This window comes from Electrophorus electricus, chromosome 12 (genome assembly GCF_013358815.1).
Source record: "Electrophorus electricus isolate fEleEle1 chromosome 12, fEleEle1.pri, whole genome shotgun sequence".
In the NCBI taxonomy this organism is placed as follows: domain Eukaryota; kingdom Metazoa; phylum Chordata; class Actinopteri; order Gymnotiformes; family Gymnotidae; genus Electrophorus; species Electrophorus electricus.
This window is the reverse complement of record NC_049546.1, coordinates 1,922,213-1,942,094: the sequence shown is the minus strand read 5'-3', so window position 1 is coordinate 1,942,094 and position 19,882 is coordinate 1,922,213. Positions and strand designations below refer to the sequence as shown.

The 19,882-nt window shown below is 46.0% G+C and overlaps 1 protein-coding gene across 3 annotated transcripts in view; it reads left to right on the top strand.

Annotated features, from left to right (window-relative positions):
• Positions 1 to 702: 702 nt before the first annotated feature.
• Positions 703 to 19,882, top strand: part of ndrg4 (NDRG family member 4) — a 29,082-nt gene continuing 9,902 nt past the window's right edge. Inside the window, exons 1-7 of one of the 3 annotated variants that reach the window (XM_035532105.1) lie at positions 703 to 798; positions 1,701 to 1,879; positions 4,458 to 4,531; positions 11,520 to 11,610; positions 13,151 to 13,288; positions 15,098 to 15,136; positions 15,988 to 16,035. In XM_035532105.1, the coding sequence (XP_035387998.1) occupies positions 4,458 to 4,531; positions 11,520 to 11,610; positions 13,151 to 13,288; positions 15,098 to 15,136; positions 15,988 to 16,035 (390 nt within the window). In that variant the 5' untranslated portion in view covers positions 703 to 798; positions 1,701 to 1,879. Of the gene's footprint in view, positions 799 to 1,657; positions 1,880 to 4,457; positions 4,532 to 11,519; positions 11,611 to 13,150; positions 13,289 to 15,097; positions 15,137 to 15,987; positions 16,036 to 19,882 lie in introns of those variants that run through there. The other 2 variants (XM_027029238.2, XM_027029240.2) reach the window with 2 other exon arrangements.

Genomic DNA, 19,882 nt, shown 5'->3' with positions numbered 1-19,882 from the left:
TGTGGTGGAGGCAGGGGCCACAGTCTGGCAGTCTGCGATGGTCTTTGCAGTCCTGTGCTCATCTAAGGCTGACGTTTAAGAAGCTCAATGTCAAACAGAAGCATGGCACAGTTGTTCCTGTTTTGAAAGGCTAATTATGGCTCATCGATCACTGCTGCCCTTATCAGGTCACCTGGCTGGCCTTCCGGCACCTGCATCAGACAGGTAGCAGGTGTTGACCCCTCTGACCGCTCTCACAGAGAGATCCAGTGTTATGCAACGTGTGTTAATATTTTAACTGGATAATTGCACCAATCCTAAGATAAAAATCCTAACAGTGCTGGAAGATGTAACTAGAAATAGAAATAAAACATAGGACAATGTTAAACTGATGAGAAATTAAAGGGTTGAACTTATATTTAGACCTATGTAGACTTCTGACCTGTTGTTTCTTACAGTAATTGTCTCACAGAGATATAAAGTACCTCAAACAAATTCCACAAAATGATGTCTGTGTCATGGTCTGTCTGCGATTGTAGCTCTGCACGTCACACATTTAATGGACCAGGTTTGTCACTGGCGGTTGTCCTACATTGGTGGGAGCTGTCTAGAGACTCTGTGGAGACGAGGGACCCATTGCGATTCTCCACACTCTTTGATCTGCTCTTCCTGTCTCATTGCATGGCGGCATTCTGAAATGGGTCACTGCCGGAGACACGGAGACGCCGGTACACAGATCCCACTCCCAAACGGCAGTGCCAGCTCAGATTAGCTCTCAGGCTGATGACAAAAGGTTGCTCTCCTCTGATTTGATTGCTGGTGAGGACTGAGTGCTCCAGAAGGGGCTTTAATAATGGTTAGAACAAGGGGGCAGACAGCTAGACTGGGATTACTCACTGCAGACAATACATGAGTGCCAGTAAGAAATGCTTTTGGGTCTGAGAATACCAAACCCGGTAGCCTAACCTTACCCTAAACCGAACCCTTAAATCTAACCCTAACCCAAACCCTAACGCTAACCCTTAACCCTAACCCAACCCTAACCCTAACCCTTAAATCTAACCCCAAGCCTAATGCTAACCTTTAAATGTAACCCAAACCCAAACCCTAATGCTAACTCTAACCCTAGAACTCCTGCCATGGGTTTAGCTGACGTGTGCAGAGGAGATGTTGGACCATTGGTTGCTATGGCCACCTTTGGTAAGAAGGCTGAGAGAGTGCTGCAGCCTGATAGTTGTGTGTGTGTGCGTGCGTGTGTGTGTGTGTGTGTGTGTGTGTGTGTGTGTGTGTGAAGAGGGAATGACTAAATGCGTGGGTGCGTTATCAGAGTTGCTGGTCGGTTATGTGAGAGTCTGCTGTTGTTTTCTAATAAAACGACCGGATAGCCGACTGGATTTACAGGCTCTGAGGTGTCATGGTTGCTCTCACCTTGTTTTCCATTTTGCCCTTTACCTCCATTTTGCGCTTTACCTCTCGAATATGTGTTTATATGTGTTTATATGTGTTTATATGTGTTTATCTAGTATTTGTTCCTGCCCACACCTTCTCCGGTACTCTTACATTCCTCCCCCTGTTTCCTTTGCCTCATTGTCTTTCTCTTTCTCTCTTTTCCTCTGTGCTCTCTCTCTCTCTCTCTCTCTCTCTCTCTCTCTCTCTCTCTGTATGGCTATGCCTTCTTGCTGCATCATTCAGAATGACACGTGTTCTCTGTTTATTACTAGGGAGGGACGGAGGGAGGGACAGAGAGAACACAGGCGAGTTTCACACAGCACAGCCGTTGCAGCGCAGAGAGCATCTCCGAAAACACACCGACGTGTGCGCAGAGAGCAGGCGCAGGAAAACAAAGCGGACGAGCACTCCAGACTCCCTGTGCAGCAACAGCACACACCCCAGATTTCAGGTAAGAGAGATGGCGCATTCCTTCCTCCCAGTGTCCATTCTGTGTGCTGTATTTGTGAAGTTTAGATCTCTGAACTGGAAGGCAGCTGAAGGGTAAACAGCGCACCACAAGCCTTCTCTGCCCTCCTGACTGCGCGTGTAGTTGTAGACAAAGCATGTGTCAGTTAGCAGGACAGAGATGTGGGGCAGCAGGGATTATCGGAGGGACCTCGTGAGGTCCTACATACCCCCCCCCCCCCTCCCGAGTAGTGGGTAGTCTGCCAGTGCAGACGGGGGGCTGTCACGTACCAAGCCTCACTACACCCCTGCACTGGCAGCTGTGGCAGACGTTGTTGGCTTGAATTTATTAACCTGCAAAAGAATTGCATCAGCAGTTGGCTGGGAACGCCGTGCACAGGGGGCCAGCCCCTGTGGATGGATGGGATTGTCATATACAGTAAGACAGCCCTCCAGGCTGGGGGATGGGATTGTCATACACAGGGGGCCAGCCTTCCAGGCAGGTCTGGGGTTGGGATTGTCATACACCGGGAGCCAGCCCTCCAGGCTGGGCTGGGGCTGCAGCAGGCATCTCTGGCATGCCTCAGGATTACAGCTCCCTGCTGTGTGTTTGGGATATATTTGGAGGCTCTGTAATAACTGATAAGAAAGGCTCTCTGTTTTGCTCTCTGTCCAGCCCCCTAGTCGGTAGTAGTCAAGGATCTGCAGGCGGGTTGGGCTTGGGGGTGGAGTCTTGCTGGTGGCGCGCCAGGCCACTGTTGAAGACTTAAATGTTTGGGGAACTTTCCACTGAGGTTACTTCGTCGGGCTTGATTTAAAACTCCGTCTTCAGTTGGTTGGAGCTGTTGGGAAAACAGTCGCTCTTTACAGCATTCCCATGCCTTCACACTGTAAAATACAGACATGCAACCAATCAGGAGAATATGGGGCACCACTAGCAGTGGCTGTGACACTGAGCAGGACCTACTCTGCTCAGACCTCCGATGAAATGCCACCTTGGGTGATGGACTTCAGTGGTTAGTCTAGGGCTAGTCTGAATGAGGATATGGGTCCCGTGTCTTAAATCTCTTTTCCATGCATAGGGCCAAACAGCTGCCAAGGCCATGTCAGGCCAATCTGTGCTGTTCCGGACTCCTGAGAACAGTTAAGGTTATTTTTTCACAAGTGTTGTGCTGGAAATCAGGGTCAGGAAGTATTTGTGGCTGTGATGGGTTCTCGTCATATTTATGTGGCTAAACACCGCCAGTTGCTGCATGCATCTGACAAGATGGATAATTCAGAGTTGTTTGGAGTTTAGAAAAACTTTTGTGTCATTTGGCTGTCCCACCCCATGGTTCTGGACCAATCAGTGAATCCTTGTGTTATTAAGCCATCCCACCCCATTGTCCTGGACCAATCAGTGAATCTTTGTGCTATTAAGCCATCCCACTCCACAGTTCTGGACCAATCAGCAAATCTTTGCTTCATTAAGCCATCCCACCCCATGGTTCTGGACCAATCAGTGAATCCTTGCATCATTAAGCCATCCCACCCAATGCTTCTGCATCTTGAAGCATGGTTAACTAAACATTCTATACGAGATCTGTACACACTCTGTGCTAAACCATGTGCCTGGAGCAGGTTCAGTCCAAACTCACAACTGTTTGTCTCTGCAGTCAAAAAGACAGATAAGCCTTTTCTTACATGATTTTATCATTTGCTCAAGCAACAATAAAGCCTTTTGTGAGTAATATAATGAAACCATTTTTCATTATATTTCAACGGGCTAACATGTAATCTAATGTATATTGAGTGATGTACTTACTGTTTTTCAGTGGTTGATTGTGTTTTAATTGTGTCATTCCCAAATTGATTTCCAGTAGATGACTGTGTGTGTGTACATGCTCAGTAGATGCTCGTGTGTGCATGCGTTTGTGTGTGAGAGACTTTGTAAACATTTGTGTAGCTGCTGTAGTTTATAGCTGCTGCAGGATGTCGTGAAGGTGGCACGCTGGATGTGATTCCAGGCTGCCATGGTGATGACATAGAGACATAGAGGAACATTTCCAACATAGGAGTCAGGACTAATGTCTTGTGTTCAGCAGGTAGACTGACAGTTTAGCTCATCTCTCTGAGTCCTCCACTGACTCAAGAGGGATGCGGCATCAGGAATGGTGTCCTTGTTTTCTTCGGTGACCGAATATAATATTGGAGTTTAACGGATGTGAAGTGGACAACTCTGCCATGAGTTCTGACCCACCTGTCAAGACAGCTGTTGTCATCTGCGGGGTTTCTCTGACTTAAAGTCCGATGAGTGTCCACAAAGACCTTGTGCTTCATGTTACAACACAACCCTTGCCAACCCTTTTGTTTTTTTTGTCCTTTTGAGTTCTACATTTTGTGGGCCCGAGATTTCCTTGCTGGGTCTGGACTGAAGACAGACACACATCCTTCGCCTGATTTCTGCACGTTTAGCCTCATGCTAAGGAAGCATCGGTGGATGGAAAATCAGCTGGTTTTGCATCCACAGTTCAATCTTTCGTTCAGAAATGCTTTAGAAGTATATAATGTGCCTGTGTATGGTTCTTGTTTTGCACTGCCAGATGGGTCCCGGATTGTTCTGGAACTTCCCCACCAAGAGTAGCTGTGTGGTTTCGCAGACCCTGCTACAGACAATGTACGTAGTTCTGTATGCAATCGTAGCTCGTAGCTTTATTTCCGTTCCTGGCATCGAATCCATTCCTTCTTTCTTTTTTTTCCGTCTGTCTTTTTTTCTCGTCAGTGCCATCGGCCAAACACTTGTTATGTCTGCACACCATCATGGCCACATGTTGAGTTGCTGACCAATCGCAGATCAATGTTGCATGCAGTCAACCTATCATTACACAGCATTGGACCACATTCTTAGAGCATGGACCAATCACAGAAGACTGTCTGAGCTGCCATTACATGCCGGCCTGTATGCACCGCTCCAGGTGGAGCTTGTTTGAGAACGTTTGATTTGATTGGTTGTGTAAAAGTTGCACCCTGTCAGGATCTGAAGAGCGAGCCCTGTGAATTACTGACCCACACCTTCCATGTTGGCACCGTGGAGATCTGTTCACCTTTTCTGGCTGTGGAATGAAGTGTGTGACTGAATTTGATGAAGTGCACTTCACTGCAGGTTTCAGATTCATATGCTCAGAGTTACAGTTGGATCTGACTAAGGAAAAAGACGCCGTTCTGTTGTTGACATTTTTCAGCAGCTGCCCTAATAACACAGAGCTAAAGTGGTAAAGCGATTCTCTCATCTTCGCGATTCTCTCATCTTCGCGATTCTCTCATCTTCGCAAGTCCTGGATCATAGCAGGAGAGATTAACCAGGGCCTGGATTTAAGGAGGATTCGATTCCCATGTGGCAGTGTACGCAGGGACCCAGGCACTTTAGAGAGACCTAGCGAGACGACACAAGATGAGACATCCACAGCCCAGAGCGAAGGGCGACTCGATAAGGGTTTTGGCATGGAAAGCATTAAAAGTTGCTCTTGGTTGGGCTGTGCTAACAGAGCCCTGTTGAGGGCCACCCACGGTGCGTCCATCTGCCAGCCGGGCACAGTCGTCCGGCCTGTGCTGCGAGTGGGGACGAAGCCTCCAGAGCCACAGGGGGCCTCAGACACTGGGAACTGGTGGCCAGCTAGCAGGATCCCCACCAGAGGTGTAAAATGAGCTGACTCAGATATGGGCCCTGCCACACTCTCAGGTCAAGAGTCAAGGCTTCTCATTCCCCACACCCTCCCAGTAAAGGGTGTGCTGGGCTGCAACAGCTGTCTGAACTGAATACAGATGCACAAAGATGACAAATTACAGTCTTTACATCCTGTCTGATTTGTGGTCATTGCAAGTGATTTGGGTCTGATTTGTGATCATTTAAGGGGCATCATGTCTGATTTGTAGAAATTGCAGGTGCTTCGGGTCTGATTTGTGGTCATTGCAGGTGCTGAAGGTCTGATTTGTAGTGCTATTTTCCAGTCTTGCACACCTGCTTAGCTTCCTTGTTAGCAATGGTGTTACTGAAGAAACACAGCATCAGAGCTTCAGTTATTACCAGCCCAGAGTTTGCCCCTGACGGCATTTGTCATCACCCACTCTATTCAGCTCTGGCTCAGTATCCACCGTATAGCCCTCGCTGCAGGCACTGGCTGTGCGATGATTCCCAAAGACTCAGTGCTGCACTCAAGCAGAGAACACGAGTGAAAAAGGCACAAACAGACAAGCCTGTGCCATGAACCTCTCTTATCGTCGTCGTCTTTCTGCCCAAAGGTTTGACAAGTCGAAGTTCTCAGAATCCGCTAATTCTGAGGGGAAGATTCTTGAATATATGGGCAGACTGTCAGCCCAAATGCCAACGGTCTGTAAAAATCATATGATCATGACTGTACATATTTGGGTTATATTGAAATACACTGGTGTGAAAAAGTGTTTGCCCCGTTCCTGATGTCTTATTTTTGTGCATGTTTGTCACACTTAAATGTTTCAAACAAATTTAAATATTAGACAAAGATAACAGGTAAACACAAAATGCAGTTTTTAAATGAAGGTTTTTATTATTAAGGGAAAAAAAATCCAAACCTACATGGCAAGTGATTGCCCCCCCCCCCCTGTTAAAACATAAATTAACTGGTTTATCACATCTTTGGAAAGCTGAGTTCAATTTCTCTAGCCACACCCAGGCCTGATTACTGCCACGCCTGTTCTCAATCAAGAAACCACTTAAATAGGACCTGCCTGACAAAGTGAAGTAGACCAAAAGATCCTCAAAAACTAGACAGCATGCTGCGATCCAAAGAAATTCAGGAACAAATGAGTTATAAAGTAACTGAGATCTATCAGTCTGGAAAGGGTTATAAAGCCATTTCTAAAGCTTTGGGACTCCAGCGTACCACAGTGAGAGCCATTATCCACAAATGGCGAAAACATGGAACAGTGGTGAACCTTCCCAGGAATGGCCGGCCGACCAAAATTACCCCAAGAGCGCAGTGACGACTCATCCAAGAGGTCACATTAAAGCCCACAACAACATCCAAAGAACTGCAGGCCTCACTTGCCTCAATTAACGTCAGTGTTCATGACTCCACCGTAAAAAAGAGACTGCGCAAAAATGGTCTGCATGACAGAGTTCCAAGACAAAAACCACTGTATAGCAAAAAGAACATAAACACTAATCTCAGTTTTGTCAGAAAACATCTTGATGATCCCCAAGACTTTGGGGAAAATACTCTGTGGACTGACGAGACAAAAGTTGAACTTTTTGAAGGTTTATCTCCCATTACATCTAAAAGTAACACAGCATTTCAGAAAAGTAACATCATACCAACAGTAAAATATGGTGGTGGTAGTGTGATGGTCTGGGGCTGTTTTGCTGCTTCGGGACCTGGAAGACTTGCTGTGGTAAATGGAACCATGAATTCTGCTGTCTACCAAAAAATCCTGAAGGAGAATGTCTGGCCATCTGTTCGTGACCTCAAGCTGAAGCGCACTTGGGTTCTGCAGCAGGACAATGATCCAAAACACACCAGCAAGTCCACCTCTGAATGGCTTCAGAAAAACAAAATGAAGACTTTGCAGTGGCCTAGTCAAAGTCCTGACCTGAATCTGACTGAGATGCTGTGGCATGACCTTAAAAAGGCGGTTCATGCTCGAAAATCCTTCAATGTGGCCAAATTCCAACAATTCTGCAAAGATGAGTGGGCCAAAATTCCTCCACAGCACTGTAAAAGACTCATTGCCAGTTATCGCAAATGCATTATTGCAGTTCTTCCTGCTAAGGGAGGCCCAACCAGTTACTAGGTTTAGGGGGCAATCACTTTTTCACACAGGGCCATGTAGGTTTGGATTTTTCCCCCCCCCTTAATATTAAAAACCTTGTTTTAAAAACTGCATTTTGTGTTTACTTGTATTATCTTTGTCTAATATTTCAATTTGTTTGACGATCTGAAACATTTAAGTGTGACAAACATGCAAAAAATAAGATATTAGGAAGGGGGCAAGCACTTTTTCACACCACTGTACACTATTTTTCATGTAACTATGGCTCCTTTCATACAAGTACATATTTTTCATTTAGTCAAATTATAATGTTACACAGCTGTATTTGACAGATCTTGTAGTATATCAACATTTTTACATAGAGTGCTTATGCTAAGCTGATAACATTAGTGTGAACGTTCATGTGAGTGTTGTACCACATTTCTTATCTGTCAGTATTGTGTGTGGAATATGTGATCCATGAGGGATTTCACAGACCTTCCGGCTGTGCACGACTGAGCGGATTTGTAGCAGGTGCGTCCCCTCACAGCTGTCTGTCTCTGTGTTTGTCACTGAGTCTGCATACAGAGTCCCTGAGGAAAAGTGCGGTGCGTTACTGACTTACCCTGAATACTGCTTATTGCTGCGAGGACAAATGGGGGAGACTTCAGACACAGAGACACCACGGAGGAGCAGCAGAGCAGTCAAGCTAATGTCCATGTGACCACTTCCCACCCGTTCCCTCCCCTCTCTTTACCACAGAGAGAGGAGTTCTTACAAAACAGGCAACCAGAGTTATCTGCTCGCTTCATTACCAGTGATTACCACAGGACCAGATCTCATTCTCGTGCTTCCTTCTGGCATTTGTGTTCATGTCCCCATGGCCGCCAGTCCTCAAGCCACCCTCTCACCGGAAGGATGGTCTTCTCTTCCACTGTGCTAGCCAGCCATCCGGGCTTCGGGCCAGGAGCAGGCATTTGCACGCCACCTTGCCGGAGCACGTGACCTTGGCTGGCAGCAGGTTGGCAGCAGGGTGGCACAGGAAGAAGCAGCCACGGTGCTGCGTGTGCTACCCATCAGCCCCGCGTTCCATGGCATCAGGGCTGGGTTGGCTTCACTCTTCCCTGTGAGAATGAGCAGGGCTCTTTCCTTCTCTAATCCTCATTAGATTTAGCATTGATGCAACTAATTAAACCTGCAGACTACACTTAATTACGTTACCCAGAGCAATGTTAAAAACAACCAGAGCAGCATGGCTAACAGAGAGGAAGCCGATCTGGGCTGTTATTGGGTTTGTGTTGGTCGAAGGACAGTTGTTATATTTGCAGTGCAGTACCTGACAGTATGGGACTGGTATTAAGACCATATCTACGCACCACTGTACTAGATTTCAACTTTATATCAAGATACACACACACACACACACGCACACACACACACACACACACACATGGACAAAGCCAAGTTTCCAGCAATTGACTGGGACATGGTATATTGGGTCACACTCATTCCCTACATGCACTGCTAGATTGATTTTGGGCAACACTCTGTCCTCTTTCACATGCACACACACACACACACACACACACACACACACACACACACACACACACACACACACACACACACACACACAAACAAAAAAACAATCATCGTAGGCCAATAGGACCTCAGTGACCATTCATCCACATATTATAAGAGGCGGTCCTAATTTGCATCCTCGTGTTATGTAACTTCACACAACCCTAATACAACCTGACTACATGGTTTTTGCTAGTTTAACGGTTCATTGCTCCACTCTGTATAGTCTAATGTGACTGGCACCTTTACTCGAGGCAGTTAGGCTGCGTTTTTTTTGTGGCTAACGTTACGCACGAGGAGCACGGTGTTGGCACAGAGACACCCGAACATCCTAGCAGGCTTTGCTTGATGTTGTCATGGCAACAGTGGCCTGGGTGCCGAGCCCAATAAGAACTGTTGGGAACGGAAGGAGGACGTCAGCGGGGTTGGATGTGACAGGGCTGCTATTCTGGGCACGAGGAGAAGTGGAGACAACAGAGATGTCTCTTGTCAAGAGCAGAGAAGGACTTAGGAACCTCCGAGTCCTTTAGGTGGCGTTAATGGAGTCGGGTGACGGTGCGATGACGCAGCAGTGTTGAAGTCCTTCGTGAGAGAGGAAAGGGCGTGTGTTCAAACCTGAACAGGCAAGTGCAAACTCAGAGGGGGTGACCAGAACCAGAGAGCCCAGCGTGAGCCTCGCGGCCCAGCCATGTGAGCTTTAGTCTTTCAGTCTGCACTGCATGTTATCAGCTTCACCAGTCGTGGTCAAGACTTGCATTTAAAACAAATGCAAACTAGTCCACTTGGAAGGGCCTGCTCCTAGTCAGAGGATGACAGCACACAGGCCAGTGGCCATCGGGGCTATTCAGTCCTGCTCAAGAACGGTGTCAGGCAGGGGGTGGGTGGTGGGCAGTGGGCAGTGCTAGCTCAGTGGTTAAGGTGCTTGACTTGTAATGGGATGGTTGCTGGTTCAAGCACTACCACTGCCAAGTTGCCTTTGTTGCAAGGCTCCTAACCCTCAATTACTCAAGTTGTACTCAGTCATAAGTGTAAATCACTTTGGATAAAAGCATCAGCTAAGTGCCGTAAATGTAGATGGAGGGCAGGGCTAGGTGGGCGGGGCTGTGCAGGGAGCCCAGGTGTGTGTGACAGTAGCTCGTTTAGAGGCGTTTGAGCAGAGCTATTTCCATACTCATGGCTGAGAGGGGGAAAATATCAGTTGGTAGTTTTTGAAATGGTCATAGTTATGCAACGCTTGGCTGTTATTCTCTGCCTGGTGTTACGAAACTGAAGTAATCATACCCTCGAGCCCTGCAGAAATATTTTAACACCTTTCAAACTTATGATGGGTGCCAATAAGTTATGGATTAATTACAACATTCTGTCAGAACACGTCTGAAAGGTTGTGGTACTACAGTAGACTCTTTGTAGAAAGACTTATTTGAATGAATAATTCTTTATTTTAATGAATATGTATTTATTTATCACCCTGTAGTCTGGGTGTTATACGAGTCTGTGGACTGTGGGCTACGATGCCGGCTGCTTACACTAGGTTACCTCTGTCCTTGCCATGGCTGCCTGCACAGCTGGGAAGGTTACCTGATCAATACCCAGTGTGTTCAGGCCCAGCTGCTGTAGCCACATGTACCGACTGTGGTTTTATCTTTGTTGCTGTTTGCTCAGGAACGTCTATGGAATGGAAAATGTATGAATTGAGTGTCATGTCTGTTTATGAACGAATCCTCGTGACTAACTAAGAAGCTGTATGTGTATGCAGCATTTTATGTGAACGCATGTTTTCATAGCATTCTGTTATGTTGTACACTCGTGTGTGTGTGTGTGTGCCCGTGCCCATGCATGTGTATGTGTGCGTGTGTGTGTGTTTGTATAAAAGCCACTACAGCATGGTGAAGCAGCACAATGCTAATTTTGGGCTTTAGGAGTCAATGAACTGAACTGAACTGAATGACACACACAGTCCCCATAGCCTGTCAGCTCTGCACTGGGAGACTGTGATGCTATTGACTGAGCAGCGCTTGTGATGAACCTCCTCTCTGCGGTGTGATGTGATGTTCCACTGCAGTCTAGACCTCTCCTAACAGGCCATGTAGAGGGGTGTGTGTGTTATATAAGGTCTGTGAGCTAAGATGGGTGAATATAGTAATGTAAGAGGAAACGAGATGGATTATGGGATGTTTTAAAGCATCTTGGCTAATCTCGTGTGTGTGTGTGTGTGTGTGTGTGTGCATGGGTGTGTGTGTGTATGTGTGTGTTATGTGTGTGTGTGTGTGTGTGTGTGTGTGTTGCCATGGTGATTGCAGGTTGCTTTCCAGGATGGCTGGCACTAAGGAACAGCAGTTTATTGAGGAAAAGCCTCTCCTACTTGAAACAAGAGGACAGGAAACAGAGATGGTGAGTGTGTATGCATGTGAGTTTGTGTGTGTATGTGTGTGTGTGTGCGTGTGTGTGTGTGTGTGTGTGTGTGTGTGTGTGTGAGAGAGAGAGAGAGAGAGAGAGAGAGAGAGAGAGAGAGAGAGAGAGAGAGAGAGAGAGAGAGAGAGAGAGAGAGAGAGTGTGTATATATCTGCTGCATTAAGATTTATCTAAATGTAGCAGACGGGGTAGGGATTGCTGTGTCCTTATTTTTTTATGTGAGTTAAAAAGAGCATGTGAACAGTGGGTTGTTTTTCTAAACTCAAAAGTTCATATGATGCAGAAAACACTAGCAGCACCCAAAGAGCATGGTGAGGAGAGAGCAGGTTGGCCAGAGCTACCCTCCCTGCTCTGCTCCCACACCCAGGTGGTCCTTTCTGCATGACTGCCTCAGACATTTGAGTGGTTTTACCAAACACTCGAGTGTACTTGAGTGTGAAGAGCTCTGTGCTGGAATCCAAGCAACACGCACCGAATGACGTAAAACAGACACAAAGTAAAGTGGCTGGCACCTAAAAAACCTCCTCGGTTCTTACAGGTAATTACAAAGTGTGAGCTGCCGTGATACTCATTACACTGAGTGGTGAGCAATCATCAGATTATCTAAGTAATGTGGCTGAAATGAAAGAGCCGGACGCAGGTCTGTTGGAGAGCAGGTTACGATAATATGACAGATGGAAATGAGAGAGCCTGTTGCCTTGTTTGGTTTTACATCCACAGTCCTCAATAAAGTCATGTTAAGCACCTAGAGGAGAAGACTGAGAGAATTATAGCATTTATATCCACTGTCTGTCTTTGTAAACAACCTCTGCTCTTATCTTTAAAGGTGACTGAATACATCTTTGACTGATGTATGATTGCTGCTCTGCGTTCAAGCCAGAATAAATCTTTGGCTACAGCATCACAACACCACTGTTATGCTAAAGCTACACCATTTATTACAGTGAAATGTACCGAGTAACAAAGTATACTAGAGCATTAATACTCCGTATGTAAGAAATATGGAGTGTCAAAGTGTAGTTACACATTGTTACTCAGTGTGTTACACTGTAATTAACTATGTAGTAACATAGTAACAGTGGTGATGTAGTGCTGTAGTGGTTAAGGTGCTTGACTAGTAATCACAAGGTTGCCAGTTCAAGTCCCACCACTACCAGGTTGCCACTGTTGGGCCCCTGAGCAAGACCCTTAACCCTTCATTTTACAGACTGTATTCAATTATTATTGTAATTTGTTTTGCATAAATGCATCATCGGAATGTCATAAATGTAAAATGTTAATGCATCTTCTCATATTGTGATACGTGCATACAGGGCCAGCAGCTGAGCATGAGATATTCTCATGGGATATTGCAGAAAACAAGAAAATCCTTTTTTGTTTATCCGAGGATTTCTAGTGGCACCTGCAAGAAGAGCCGGTTCCCAGCCAGCATGTACAACACATCTCATCCTCCACCCCTATAGAGGGTGCTGTTTTACATGATGTCTCCTGTAACACCTCTTTATGTGTAACGAGACAGACGAGAGAAGCACGTGTGAATGCACCACCCCCTGCTGCACCACGCCCCCACACGGCACACCCCGTCCACAGGTGGAATGAGGTTGCCCGCCATTGGCTTGGTGTGACACGCCGTCGCCGGACGACCGGGTACAACCTGGTAACTAATGCACAGACCACGCCCACCCCATCGTCCAGATTTCATGCTGGTGAAATCTCAGTGAAACTTTGGTTCTTTAAAGCCAGAATACATTTAGGACAGGCATCAGTCCCAAGTCCTAGTGGGTGATGTTAGTATTTTCCCTGGTTAAATATGATAGCATGCATGCTATGTTTAAATATAATTATGATAGCAGTGTTTACTGTCAGGGAAGATCTGTGTTCTGTTTAGAAAGAGACAGCAGTTGCCAATCGGTTCAGAGTACTGGACGTTGACTGCTCTCTCATACACTATGTCTTTTCAGAAACCAGACATCAGTGAGATTTCTATCAAAATAAATGTCAAATCATTGCTTTATGGCAAGATCAGCTCAGCGCACAGGTTTTTTAAGCACCGTGTTTAATTGGGCCATTATAATTCATATGTTACACAACTCAGAGTGCAACTACTGTCTCTAGATCAGTCTTGTTTTTTTTTTTTACATCTTGAGATCGGTGGCTTGCAAAAAGCAGGAGACAGGGTTGTAGGTCAGCCCACACTGACATATGAGCGTTTAACTCTGTACTCACAGTGCTTTAGCAATTCCTTGGCAAAAGACTGATGGCCTGCTGTGTCAATGCTTTTGTTTAGTCTGAATGCTTTGGCACATACTTAATGCTTTTGTCAATTCTGGCCTGAAGCCTGCATCGCCATTTACAATAATCAGCGGTCAAAAGAATCCCATAATCAAATGACATGCTTTAGTTTCCTGGGGGAAAAAAAAACAAAACCTGGTGCAACACTGCCCTCTATCACTGCTCTGTGGTACTGCACTGTGGGTGAAACCAGCTGGTCTGATTCCAGCTGTTCACTCACTATCCTTCAAACTTCAAACTCTCCCTTTCTCACTCACTTTCTGTCCTTTTAACTCACTCTCTAAGTCACTCCCTCTCCCATAAACCAGTTTGACTCAGTCTCCCAAAAACCCACAAAGTCTCTAGAAGGATCTTGAACACAGTGGTAAGCCTACCTAGACCATCTGAACTGTTAAGAGCAGAACTTGCTCTGTAAGCTCTGTGACTGTGATGCTTTTGGGAAAGTGAGTCCTAATCACTGACGTTTCTCTTTACTGAGGCCGATCACTGCTTCTCCGTGTAATCCATCATCATCATTAACACAACGGACAGCACAATTTCTTGTCCGTCTTATGCCGGGTTTTCATCTCGCTCTCTGTAACCTCGGGGGCGACTGTTCCTCAGCAACAGTTGAAGATCTGCAGTTTTTAATAACCAAGATGGAGCTACTGCAGGCTTGTGCATTTTTTAAAAGTTCCCTCAAGGAAAGTTCATAACGTTTGACGTCCACGCCTAACCTAACCCTTTCTCACCTGTTAACAATACACCACGTGTTATTCCAGGATTGTCACCTGTGCTCACTAATCTTTATGCTTCTCTGTGCTAAAGTATCACAGCTGGGGAAGAATGAAAGCGATCAGGGACCATTTAGCACACGGCTAAAGTGTTCCTGCTTTCATTCCGCCCTGCTTAGCTAAGGCGGGATGGGTGCAGCCCCGCGTGTCTAGGACCTGCGGGGAAGGAGAACCCCGCATCTTCCCACAGGTGTGCGGTGACTGAAGCTGCACCGTTAGCGCCGTCTGTAGCACCTGTGCTGTGCGCTCATAGTAGTGCCACTGGTCCACTCATTCAGTGCTGTGATATTGTGCGGTCTCAGTCTAAAGCCTGACCACGCTGTGCGTGTGTGTGTGTTTGTGTGTGTGTTCAGTGTCAGACTCAATAAACCCTGACCACGTTATGTGTGTGTTTGTTGCAGGAGAACACTGAGGCCTTCGTACCTGTTGGAGACTGGAAGGTAATGAACACTTATGTCTCGATTCAACATTTTGAATTTTGGCATGTCTTTCGGTTAAATCCAGCCAGCCTGCCACCTTGGTTGCTTTGGTTGTTTTGGTGTCAGCTAGTACTCTTCAGCTAGTGGATGTGTGATACCACATCGGTTAAATCCATCCAGCCTGCCACCTTGGTTGCTTTGGTTGTTTTGGTGTCAGCTAGTACTCTTCAGCTAGTGGATGTGTGATACCACATCGGTTAAATCCATCCAGCCTGCCACCTTGGTTGCTTTGGTTGTTTTGGTGTCAGCTAGTACTCTTCAGCTAGTGGATGTGTGATACCACATCGGTTAAATCCATCCAGCCTGCCACCTTGGTTGCTTTGGTTGTTTTGGTGTCAGCTAGTACTCTTCAGCTAGTGGATGTGTGATACCACATCGGTTAAATCCATCCAGCCTGCCACCTTGGTTGCTTTGGTTGTTTTGGTGTCAGCTAGTACTCTTCAGCTAGTGGATGTGTGATACCACACACTCATTTCCAAGATCAGTAGCTGCTAACCCCTTAAGAGAAGTCTGCATGTGTTATACAGTTACAGCTAACATGGTGAATACTGAGTTGCCTTCGTTGAACTAAGGTAAATTATAACTCCCTTGTCTGTAGTTGTCAGCCAAAAAAATGAAGACTCAGTATTTTATGGTCTTGGCTATTGATCCAGAGACACAAGAAAGCAATCAGATGTATTAATTATGCATGTGAGCTACAACAGCTTTTTACTTAGAGCGTGTTGCTGAGAGAGACAGAGATAACTTACAGATGAGCCCGCTACTGTCCGAGCAGTGGAAGTAATGAACAGTGCTTTTTTGTTTATGGGAAGATGATTGAAGACACCTGTGACACAAGTGAGCTTCCTATGGTCTTTAAAGTAAGTACGGCAGTTAACGGTGTCTGAAATTTTGTTCCAGATGTAGACTAATACTGCAACTTCCGCCGTGGTATGCTAATAATAGCTTAGGCGTATACGCATGTACTTACATCAGTCATATGCAAGTGTTAAATTAGACTTTGATGTTTAGAAGGTTGTCCCAAAATGTTCCCCAGTGTATTTCTGAAGCTTTTAAAAAGAACATAAAATTAGCACATAGGTAGAGTGACACTAATTAGCATATATGTAGATATGATGGAGACACACATATGAATGTTTGCTTTGGCTGCTGTGCCAGCGAGATGCACTTGGGTCTGGAGGTCTGAGCGCATGTTGGTCCTCTGAAAGACCCAGTGGTTGCTGCTCTCAGCCTTCGCTACAGTAGAACAGCACAAATCAATATGCATAGAATAACACCAATTAGCATATATGTAGAATAATTAGCATGAAGCCTGCAGCTTGAGCTACTGTAAGATGGAGAAAGTAAAAATAATTAAAGAGTAAATGGGAGGAAGAAACACTGTCTAAACATAAAATCCCCTGTCAGGGTATAAGAGGCTGATTTTGTGAAACAGTTGCACTGCTCTCTGTGGTCCTTGGGGGTCGTTTCCTCAGTTAACCTTCTTCTCACCTTTTCTCCTCACAGACACCTTAAGGAGAGAATTTTTAATTAAAGCTTCTTTATTTAAAGATTTTAATTAAACCCGTGAGCAGGAGAAGCTCGCTTTCTCCTGGTGCGGCATTAGTGGCGGAGACATCTTAGCACGGATGAAATTAGGATCTCTGAGCACGGAATGCCGTTTAGAGCTTCCGGCTCTGAACAGAGGTGTGTGTGGGCAGCGGGAGCTCAGTGGTTCAGGTACTCTGCTAGATCAGAAGGTTGTTGGTTCAAGTCCCACCACTGCCAGGTTTCCACTGTTGGGCCCCTTAACCCTCAATTACTCAAATTGTTTTCAATCATAATTGTAAGTTGCTTTGGGTAAAAGTATATGTTATTTAATTTATAATGGTGCTTTAGACTTATGTGTTTGTGCATGTGTGCATGTGTGTGCACTAAAAAATATGTGAATGGATTTACTCAGTCATTGTAGGAACTCTGGACACTTGCTTCCCTTGAGTTGTTTGCTTAAACAGTACCTTATATATCACCGTTAATCCATCAACCTTAGTTAAAATGTACTCCCCCCCCCCCCCCCTTAAAAAAAAAACCAAACTAATAATGTCTACTGATCTGGCATATTCAATATTACCTCATACTTGTTTTTAAGTGTGTGCATACAGACAAGCTCAGGGCTGTGGGGCTAGCTTTGTCTGTGTGTGTGGGGGTATCTGTGTGTATGTGTGTGTGTGTGTGTGGGTGTGTGTGTGTGTGTGGGTGTGTGACTGTGAGAGATGGAGGGAAAACTCATCTGGGAATAGGCTAGGTAGAGGGGCAGATCAGGATATAGCCTTGTGGACTCTGTTTTCTTCTTTGAAAAAACAACTAAACACTAGATGAGTAATGAACTCAACATAGAGTAATTCAAGACTCAAAGTGATACACAAGTGAATATATCAAGTCAGAAGGCTGCACATGTAAGTGTTCCTTACAGAAGTTGAACACGAAAGGAAAATATTTCTGGCACGTTTGGGTGCCAGGCACCCGAGTAAGAAAAACGGCCCGAGAAGAGGCACACATTACTTGTTCTGACCGGTGTGACGATAACGCCGGGCCATTATTCTGGCCCTGGAGCAAGCGCTTTGACTCTCTCTTCACCCACTCCATTGAAACAGTACAGGGACTTGTTGTTGTTCTCCCTCTAGTGGATGAGAGTGGAAGCGTGTTTTGACCACAGAGATTTGATCACTGCAGCCGCTTGGGAGGAACACTAGCAGAGAAGGAGCACTCCCTGTACCGCACGATAGTGCACTAGACACAGGACTGTGCTACAGCTATGGCCCCCGTGACTTTAAGCGTGGGATATATGTTCTTAATATAGCCTTCTGTAATCCCTTAATGTTTTTGTACTCTAGAGAAATGGTTTTGTACTCTATATCCATCAAAGAAGTGACTTGTACAAAAATAGCAGCATATTCCCTGCAAATAATAAACCCACAAATGGTTTCTTAGCAAGTGAAATCAATCTAAATGCAGTTCATAGGTCATATTTCTGACTGAGATTATTATAAAATAATAAGAATTTCTAGATATTATTACAAACACTGGCAGTCATTAAATTCTTGAAAGAAGAATTTAAATGAAAAAACTTTGAATAATATTGCAACTAGGCTTGCAACTGGACTGAGGCGGATGTGAAGGAAAATATGTGCTGGACTGGAGAGACAGGGACCCATGCAGGACAGGGACAGGACAGGGACGCGTGCAGGACAGGGACGCGTGCAGGACAGGGACAGGACAGGGACGCGTGCAGGACAGGGACGCGTGCAGGACAGGGACGCGTGCAGGACAGGGACGCGTACAGGACAGGGACAGGACAGGGACGCGTGCAGGACAGGGACGCGTGCAGGACAGGGACGCGTGCAGGACAGGGACGCGTGCAGGACAGGGACAGGACAGGGACGCGTGCAGGACAGGGACAGGACAGGGACGCGTGCAGGACAGGGACGCGTGCAGCACAGGGACGCGTGCAGGACAGGGACAGGACAGGGACGCGTGCAGGACAGGGACGCGTGCAGGACAGGGACGGAGCTGTAGTCACCATTCATGCTCTGGAAACACTGCAGATGAGAGAGCACAAGACAAAACAACAAGCCCACTGTAGAATGACAGAACCGCCAGCCAATAGGAATTGTGTGTTGTTGAATGAAAGCTGGCAGGGGGTGGTGCAAAGCTGAGCTGAGCTCCGCCCCAGAGCAGGGAGTCAAAAGAGGCTGGCGCCATAGCAACAGCAGCAGTTCTCCTGCATCTGTTGCCTGGCTCCCATTCCTGCCGACCGGAGAGGACCAGTACTGACTGCCTCATCTTCCTCCCACTCTTCCTCCTCATCCTCTGAGCACGTACACACTTTGGTGCAAACATGCCTGAGTGCTGGGACGGGGTGAGTGCCACTGAAGTGTGTGTGTGCATCTGTGCGCGTGCACCTGCATGTGTGTGTGTGTGTGTGTGTGGATGCATGCATGCGTGTGTGCATGCATATGTGTGTGGATGCAATGCGTGCGTGTGTGTCTGCGTGTGTTTGTGTGAGGGAATGGTTACATGTGTGTTCAAGTTTAGATGTGTGACTAATAGACTGTTTGTTCTGTATTGTAATGTGTTAGTGTATTTCCCCGCACGTCTCCCTGTGCGTACCTGTGTGTTTCGGGTTATTGGATCAGTTCTGCACATTATGTGGGAGAAACACTTTTACCTACTTAACTCATATTGTTTACAGTGCAGCACTGTGATACCTCAGTCATGGTTTTGTGGAAACACTGTGAAGTTTATTAGAATAAAGCCAGGTGCTGCTGTGATGTCATGAAAAAGACTGAAGACAAACAGAGGCAGGGCTGTTCCTTTATCAGAATGAACATAGAGGGATCGCTGAGTTTTTATCTACATGTGAGAATGAAACCGTCTGCTTGGGATGATGTGGGTCTTAGTGTGTTGATGCAGGCCTAATAACAATGCATGCATGATGAGTGTGAGAGAAACTTATTGAAATCTCAGAGAGCATGTACATGTGGCATTTATCACACACACACACACACACACACACACACACACACACACACACACACACACACACACACACACACACACAGCAGTATTAGTGTCACAGGTATGCATTTCGACAGGACACACACAAACACACAGAAATACATATAAAACAAACTGTGTGGTGGTCTTTTGGAGATATTTAAATGTATC